This window comes from Sinocyclocheilus grahami, unplaced genomic scaffold (genome assembly GCF_001515645.1).
Source record: "Sinocyclocheilus grahami isolate Dianchi unplaced genomic scaffold, SAMN03320097.WGS_v1.1 scaffold222.1, whole genome shotgun sequence".
In the NCBI taxonomy this organism is placed as follows: Eukaryota; Metazoa; Chordata; class Actinopteri; order Cypriniformes; family Cyprinidae; genus Sinocyclocheilus; species Sinocyclocheilus grahami.
The window spans coordinates 1,065,697-1,074,880 of record NW_015505401.1 but is presented as its reverse complement, the minus strand read 5'-3'; the positions used below and the strand labels follow the sequence as shown (position 1 = coordinate 1,074,880).

At 36.5% G+C, this 9,184-nt stretch overlaps 1 protein-coding gene across 1 annotated transcript in view; it reads left to right on the top strand.

Annotated features, from left to right (window-relative positions):
• Positions 1–9,184, top strand: part of LOC107596716 (FH1/FH2 domain-containing protein 3-like) — a 201,434-nt gene that overhangs the window by 184,803 nt on the left and 7,447 nt on the right. The window contains exons 20-22 of the mRNA XM_016287514.1: positions 3,462–3,620; positions 5,486–5,668; positions 7,760–7,879. Coding sequence (XP_016143000.1) covers positions 3,462–3,620; positions 5,486–5,668; positions 7,760–7,879 — 462 coding nt within the window. The remainder of the gene's footprint in view (positions 1–3,461; positions 3,621–5,485; positions 5,669–7,759; positions 7,880–9,184) is intronic.

Here is a 9,184-nt window from a genome sequence, read left to right as displayed (position 1 = left end):
GACAGCAACCAGTCTGGTTTCAGAAGTGGACATTCAACCGAAACTGCCTTGCTCTCAGTTGTTGAAGCCCTAAGACTGTCAAGAGCGGATGCCAAATCCTCAATACTTATCTTGCTGGATCTGTCCGCTGCTTTTGACATGGTTAACCACCAGATCCTCCTGTCAACCCTATTGGCAAAGGGTATCTCAGGAACCGCACTCCAGTGATTTGAGTCTTACCTATCAGTTAGGTACTTAGCTTGTCTAACAGACATTTCTTGCTGGATGAAGGACCATCACCTTCAACTCAACCATGCCAAGACAGAACTGCTTGTTGTTCCAGCAAACCCATCGTTTCATCACAATTTCACCATCCAGTTGGGCACATCAACCATAACTCCTTCAAAAACAGCCAGAAACCTTGGAGTTATAATTGATGATCAGCTTACATTCTCAGACCACATTGCTAAAACTGTCCGGTCCTACAGATTTGCTTTATTCAACATCAAGAAGATCAGGCCCTTTATTTCGGAACATGCTTCACAACTCCTTGTTCAAGCTCTTGTTCTGTCCAGGCTGGACTATTGCAATGCTCTCTTGGCAGGTCTTCCAGCCAGTTCTATCAAACCTATACAATTAATCCAGAACGCGGCAGCAAGATTAATTTTTATTGAGGCAAAAACAATGCACGTCACACCTCTGTTTATCAATTTGTACTGGCTACCAATAGCTGCTCGCATAAAATTCAAGGCATTGATGTTTGCCTACAAAACCACCACTGGCTCTGCACCCCTTTACCTAAATTCATTACTTCAGACTTATGTGCCCTCTAGAAGCTTGCGGTCTGCAAGTGAACGGCGCTTTATTGTGCCCGTGTACTGTGTTAAGCTAACTGAGACTTGTTATAGCACTCGTATATCATTGCTCTTTTGTTGATTTTGATTGCTTCCATTGTCCTCATTTGTAAGTCGCTTTAGATAAAAGTGTCTGCTAAATTACTAAATGTAAATGAATGAATGAATGAAATTAACACTTGCTTTCTAATCTTTTTGTATTCTATCTGTTTTCTTTTCATTTATTATATTATTTTAAAAACCCTTGCTACGTGTACTGTGTTAAGCTAACTGAGACTTGTTATAGCACTCGTATATCATTGCTCTTTTGTTGATTTTGATTGCTTCCATTGTCCTCATTTGTAAGTCGCTTTGGATAAAAGTGTCTGCTAAATTACTAAATGTAAATAAATGAATCAATCAATCAATCAATCAATCAACAAACAAATAAATAAATAAATAAATATTTAGGTTTAGGTCTTATCAGTATAATCAACTTATGGAAAAACTGTTGTATCAGCTTGCTTACATCAAACAGAATAATGTAAGTTTTATGAACTCTTTTAACATTTTCAGTTAACCTGAGCATTAATAATACATTAAAGTGATGTAAAACTTTCTTAGTTTATCTAATGTGTGTATCAGTTTGTTGAAAAAACTGGAAAGGTTATATAAAGTTACTTTTGTGTACCAAAATAAGTTGTATATATTTACTAAAATGGAAGAAACTTTACAGAACATTAATCACTAATCGAATGGTGACTTTACAAAAAATATGATCAAAAACACTACATGAAGCTATTAACTCTAATTAACAAATATTTATTTTATTTTAATGTCACCATTTTTTGACCAAAATCAAATTACTCAGATCATTTGTGGTCAGACTATATATATATTGCTCTACTTTTGGTTTTACCTGGCTTTTATCAGCACATGTGAACACAAGCTATAGCTGCTAGGAAGTTACTTTGATCTTTTCTGGGCCTTTCTTCTGTAACACATGGTATGAATTCTGACACCTTCCGTTGTCCATGTGCGGCCTGCACAGCTCTTTCTTATGACATGATCGCACGTGTTTAAAAAAGAGCTGCAGAATGTAGGTCAGAATGGTAATAGGTTGGTTGATTGGCTATGATGGATTCCTTGTATTACCTAAAAGCTTCATCAAAGGTGCTTTCTGGGATCCATAAATCCTGCTGCCACTCAAAACAAAGTCAAGTCACAAGTCATAGCTTGGCTGAAACATTCTTAACCTAATCAATACAGCCTGTTATGAGGATCTCTAAATTTGTGTGTGTGCTATACACTGAAACATGAACTGCACCATCATTCAAGGTTGTATAACAAAGGTAATTTTATTCTTTCATGTACATTATTTTTCATGTACAGAGATAAATCCCAGACCTGGTAGAATGAACACTGATGTTCACCATCACAGGTTTTAAGTGTTGGAAATTAATTGATGTTCTTAGATGAAGATCTATCATATTATTTGGCTTGTTTGCTCTATGATGGTGTCTCAGAAATGTGGCCTGCATGGGATTTCCTCTCCTCTCTGCTCTGAGCAATCTTTTCCAGCTGTTTTTCATTTTCAACCCATTCTCCCTCCCTTTTTCCTCTGAGCCCCTCCTCTCCCCCTCTTTGGCAGCAGACGGAGTATACCATCATGGCTCTGCTCCTCCAGAAATATTCTCCATCAAAGTCCCAAAATAGCCCTCAGGTGCTTGCGTGCCTTTTTGGCGAGTAAACATTAAATATATCCCGGTTTTCTGTTCATATCTCAGGAAGCCATTTTTTAGGTAATTATCCACATTAAAGAAATGCCTTTCCTATTCAGCTCAGTGGCCAGCGTGAGAGTTAGAACAGACTGAAGGATCCGTATTTCATTTTAGGTGTGGGAGAATAGATGTGTATCGTGATGGGCGAAGCAGGCTTGTTGTGGGAACTAGAAACTTTTATTTTATTATTATTAATGTTGAAAACATTTGTACTGCTTAATATTTTTGTGGAAACTGTGATATGTTTGTTTCAGGATTCTATGATCAGATTAATGCATCCTCTTCAAAAACGTCAAATCTAATTTTCAATAGGAGCTATCTTTATTAATAAACTGCATATTTGAAGTTTACACAACTACATTCTTGCCTAAAAAGTCTTAAAACGACATTCTGTGAAACATAACCATAAGTAGAACCATAAGTAACTGTTTTATCTAAACCGTTTTTAAGCTTAGGCAACATGTGTAATGGTATTATTTAATTGTGTCATAAAGTGAGATAATATTACTTAGCTGATGTGTAAAATGTTAGACATGATATTAGGACTCTTAAAATTTTAAATGTCTAAAGTTTTTAAATGGCATTTTTACCACAAAATATTATCCTTCAAAACATATGAATTGAGATCTGGTATTAAAAATCACAAAAATCTTAAGATTTTCCTGTGATGCATGTGTGTGAACCGTTTGACATTGTTAGAATACAAATTCACTGGGCAAAATCATAGACTATGGGCATTTGTTTTGTTTTGTCTGAATACAGTTCTATTTTGTCTAGTGAAGCCAACCAGAAAACCTTGATGTCTTGACCACTCAAAGTATAGTCACTATGAATAACTCTGATGATCTGTTTATATATCTGATTTCAGAAAACTGCAGCAGATGGGAAGCGTCAGGAGATCATCGTTCTGGATTCCAAAAGAAGTAATGCCATCAACATTGGTCTGACGGTCCTGCCGCCTCCTCGCACCATCAAAACAGCCATCCTCAACTTTGACGAGTACGCCTTGAGCAAAGAGGGCATAGAGGTAATACTGCACCGGTTTAAAATCACATTCCGTTTCGCAAATTATGCCAAATCAACCGCAAGTAATGAAGCAAATTCGACATGATGAAATTATTAAGAAAAGCTACAATAAAACTCAATACATACGTTTCAATTATAAAGCTAGTACAATGCATAGTTACACTTTAATGCCAGACAGGTTACCATGCAGAAAACACATCTGTACTTAATACCAACCTTGTTTTAAGTCCACGTGAGTCATATATTCCTTGAACCACTCTTCGGTTCACTTTCGCTCTCTTTCTCTTTCTCTTTCTCTTTCTCTTTCTTTCTCTCGTTGCATCAATCATTCAGGCATTTATGATCATCCCCAGACTGCTACATGAAAGCATATTTTTACCAAAATACATGGTTTTCTACAACTGTGTTCAACAAGACAGAGACATACAGACTCGAGTTGGCAAACCAAAAGCATTGAGTCAAAGCTCGTGTCCAAAATAACTCAACCTCTTTGCCCTGAGAGCATACACATTTATTTTGGATTTCCGCAAAACCAATAGATTTTACCCTTAAAACTAATGTTTAGCAAGTCATCGTTCTGGATTCCAAAAGAAGTAATGCCATCAACATTGGTCTGACGGTCCTGCCGCCTCCTCGCACCATCAAAACAGCCATCCTCAACTTTGACGAGTACGCCTTGAGCAAAGAGGGCATAGAGGTAATACTGCACCGGTTTAAAATCACATTCCGTTTCGCAAATTATGCCAAATCAACCGCAAGTAATGAAGCAAATTCGACATGATGAAATTATTAAGAAAAGCTACAATAAAACTCAATACATACGTTTCAATTATAAAGCTAGTACAATGCATAGTTACACTTTAATGCCAGACAGGTTACCATGCAGAAAACACATCTGTACTTAATACCAACCTTGTTTTAAGTCCACGTGAGTCAAATATTCCTTGAACCACTCTTCGGTTCACTTTCGCTCTCTTTCTCTTTCTCTTTCTCTTTCTCTTTCTCTTTCTTTCTCTCGTTGCATCAATCATTCAGGCATTTATGATCATCCCCAGACTGCTACATGAAAGCATATTTTTACCAAAATACATGGTTTTCTACAACTGTGTTCAACAAGACAGAGACATACAGACTCGAGTTAGCAAACCAAAAGCATTGAGTCAAAGCTCGTGTCCAAAATAACTCAACCTCTTTGCCCTGAGAGCATACACATTTATTTTGGATTTCCGCAAAACCAATAGATTTTACCCTTAAAACTAATGTTTAGCAAGTTGGTTTGGCCGGCGACTTTAAATATTATGTGGATTTCCTGCAAAAACTGAAGCATTTTTGGCAGCAGCCATGTAATTCATCTCAAAGATTAAAGGTTAGAAAAATGCTTCATTTAGGCTGTTACAGCCCATGATACAGATCTGAGGTAAATGTCTCAATATCAACATGTGAATAATGGAGCTCCCATTTTCTCATAAAATCTGTAATTTTTTATCTTTCGTCATGGGAAAAATGGATTAGAGTGTTTCTCTCCACCCTTTATGTCTCTACAGAGAGCGTTATATTCTCACAGACAACCGCAATTTATGTTTCTCAAGATTTTATCCGAAATGTTGTTCTGGTCAGGAGAAATTACCTTTTCTATTCAATTATTCAGTTGTGCAACGGCGGGATATGCCCGTAGCAGATGAAATAGCAATGAAATAGTCATCATTTCACACATTTTTGAGTAATGCAGTGTCTTTCCAGGTGTTGTTATTCATCAGCGCTCACATGATTGATGGAGCGAATGCCTTTCTAGGTGTGAATCCCCATATACAATGGTTTCTGACAGTGATACTAACACTCCCTGCTGGGTCTCATGCTCTTTTGTAGAAAATCCTGACAATGATTCCTACGGAGGAGGAGACGCAGAAGATTCAGGAGGCCCAGCTGGCGAACCCTGACACTCCGCTGGGCAGCGCAGAGCAGTTCCTCCTCATTCTGTCCTCCATCAGTGAGCTGTCCGCCCGCTTGCAGCTTTGGGCCTTTAAGATGGACTATGACGCTTTAGAGAAGGTCGGCCTCATGTTCTGTTACCCTCACTTAAAGGTGCTGTATGTAGGATTGACACCGAGTGGTTGAACTAGGTATTGCAGTCCAAATTAAAAATATTGGAGAGAGTTTTTTTCACCCGGTCCCTCCTCCTCAGACTTGAGCACACGCAGGTTGCCAGATTGTTTGCCAGCTTCCATGACTGAAATGAAATACGCTGTGTTTCCCGCCAACTGGCAACCCGGGGGTGCCGAAATACAATTGGGTAAACTGGCAGCAGTGGGCGGGTTTCACAAACCAAAACAGAGACCGACATTCCGGCTCGGAAAGCACATTTTCAAAGGAGAATAACTGACTGTAGCATTGTTTTTCAGATAAACAAGTATGTTAACTTAGCATGTTTCTTAAATATCTGCAAACATATTATGTTATTGTTAACTGTTATATTTTCCGAAGTGAGGCACTTACACTATAAACTTACACTGATCTGTGCAAACATCATATACAACAAAAATTGGACTATTCATTAAAGGTGCTGTATGTAGGATTGACACCGAGTGGTTGAACTAGGTATTGCAGTCCAAATTAAAAATATTGGAGAGAGTTTTTTTCACCCGGTCCCTCCTCCTCAGACTTGAGCACACGCAGGTTGCCAGATCGTTTGCCAGCTTCCATGACTGAAATGAAATACGCTGTGTTTCCCGCCAACTGGCAACCCGGGGGTGCCGAAATACAATTGGGTAAACTGGCAGCAGTGGGCGGGTTTCACAAACCAAAACAGAGACCGACATTCCGGCTCGGAAAGCACATTTTCAAAGGAGAATAACTGACTGTAGCATTGTTTTTCAGATAAACAAGTATGTTAACTTAGCATGTTTCTTAAATATCTGCAAACATATTATGTTATTTTTATGCTTTAGTAGAGTCAAAAACTTTCATACAGCACCTTTAAACAAATTAAATTACATCATGGTGGTTTGGAGTCAATTGTTTTTGACGTCTCCTTTACTATATTGTCAGCACTAGTGGGTTGTGGCCCAAAATTGGGGTGGCAGGTCTGGTCTGATGGATAGCAGAAAGAAATCAATGCTAAATGTAATTAATAAAGTGCAATTAACTAATATGATCATGTATAATTTGGATCAGACATACTGTATACAGTTTGCTTGACATGTCCTCATCTTCAAAAACCATGAAACAAACTACTCAAAGGAAAATACAATCATGACTGCATTAAAATATGGTTTTAAAATGTGATTACATGAGTTTTATATAATAAATGATTGGCAGAGAACTTGAAATCATAGAAATGTAAAAGTACATTTACAAATGAAACTATAAAAACACATTTAGTCAGTTTATTTACCTTAATATATAAAAAACTGCATTAATACACATAAAGGTTTGGGGTTGTCAAGTTGTTGTTGTTGTTGTTTTTGAAGAAGAAGAAGTGTCTCATACTGAGCAAGGCTGCATTTATTTGATCAAAAATACAGTAAAAACTAATAATGTGAAATATTATTACATTTTAAATTTGAATGTCTTCAATGTATTTTAAAATGTAATTTATTTCTGCTTCTGTCAAAGCTGAGTTTTCAGCCGCCATTACTCCAGTGTTCAGTGTCACATGATCCTTCAGAAGTTATTCTAATATGCCGATTTGGTGGTCAAGAAACATTTCTTATTATTTTCAAAGTTAAAAACAGTTGTGCTGCTTCATTTCCTGCAGACCATCATACTTTTTTCAGGATTTTTTGATGAATATCAACAGCATTTACAGTATTTAAAAACTTTTGTGATCTTATAAATGTCTCTGCTGTCACTTTTGATCAATTTAATGTGTCCTTGCAGAATAAAAATATTAAAAAGTATTAATTTCGAAATTATTCTGTATTTATTACTTTACTTCATTACAGTATATAAATGTATTAGCATTAATATATAACAAATTCCAATGTTTTGTTGTTGTAAGAACAATGTTAGGGCTTTTGGGGTTTTTTATTATAAGATGAGCAATTTTTGTATTGTGTTGCAACAGCAGATCTTGAAACAAAGTCTACAAAATTCTTTCCTAGAGGCTATTTATTTCAAACCCATTCTTTTTCTCATTCTCAGGAAGTAGCAGAGCCACTACAGGACCTGAAGGAGGGCATGGACCAATTAGAAAAGAATAAGACACTGCGCTGCATCCTTTCAACTCTGCTAGCTATTGGCAACTTTCTCAATGGGACCAATGTAAGTGCCAGCGAATACTACAGCCCTTCTTTTAACCCCTAATCTCTCCATCTCCATCTGTCTTTCTTTCTGTTTGTCTGCTGTATTCGCTTAGATCTTAATAACGTTACAAAGGCTGATGGAGATAAACCTGATAAGGTGGTGAGTTTGGCATGAAATTTCTTTTGTTACCGTAAACCATTGAGAGTGGGCAGCAGAACAAAGCCAGCTCGAGTCATGTGACGTCCGTGGGGATTTCTCCATTCCCAGCTCTGTCGTGCCTCGAAGACTTGCAGACAGGATTGAGATTCTGTTAATCATATGTTAATGAAGCGTTTGGTCAGAATCACTATGGGAGCTGCACATAGACTGCGCGCACGTTCAAAGCGCTTTTATCTTAATGCAACTGATGCTAATCAACAAAACTACATCAGAATAATGTCAAAATGAGGCCTTTTTTTAGGAAATGATTTGATGATGGACCAGATCCAGAGTGACTAATGCTCTCAAGGTGCATGTGATTTTCCACATCAGAGCTCATTTCAGCTGTGCATATTTACACGTTCAAATTTATCTGATATAAAATTTCCCTGCTATTCCAGCACACATTACACTTTGTTTTTCCCCCCTTTTTATCCTCAGGGACCAACTGTGGCAAATTTACTGCACATATTTAAAGCAATTAAGTGATACCTATTTTTCAGTAAATATGAAATGCATCATAACATAGCTATCACTCTGAAATGTATAAACAGACAGTTTTGGCAGGAAAATTCCAAAAGTCACATAATGTACACAGCAAGTAAATATTTTGCCTATATATATTTGCCTAATTAATATACATTTTTTTAATGATTACAGGCTAAATAAATTAATAAAAAGGGCATAATAAAAGGCTAAATACTTTTATTACAAGAAAAAGCACAACATTCTAAAATAAATGTATTATTTATTTATTATAACATGATTAATGTGCTAATTTGGTGTGAATTGGTTTTAAAAGGAACAAATTTAACACGTGTAGCCTATTATAATGCAGTTATATAAATTCAAACATGAAAGACAGAAAAAATGACTATGGGTTTTACCATTCAAAAAGTTAATGTTGTGTTAAATACTGTCTGTTTTGATCAACAAAATTGTTTTGTTAAAAAGCAGTGTTTTGTTACTGAATGAATCCTTGGTTTAATGATTTTTAAATTATCTAAATTACAAATGATCTTTTAAAGGGTCATTTCTCAGCCAAAATTGATGTGCGGTTAATTAGATGAATTAATCGGCACATCAAGTAATTCATTAGAATAAAAAATGTAATTGCTTAAAAAT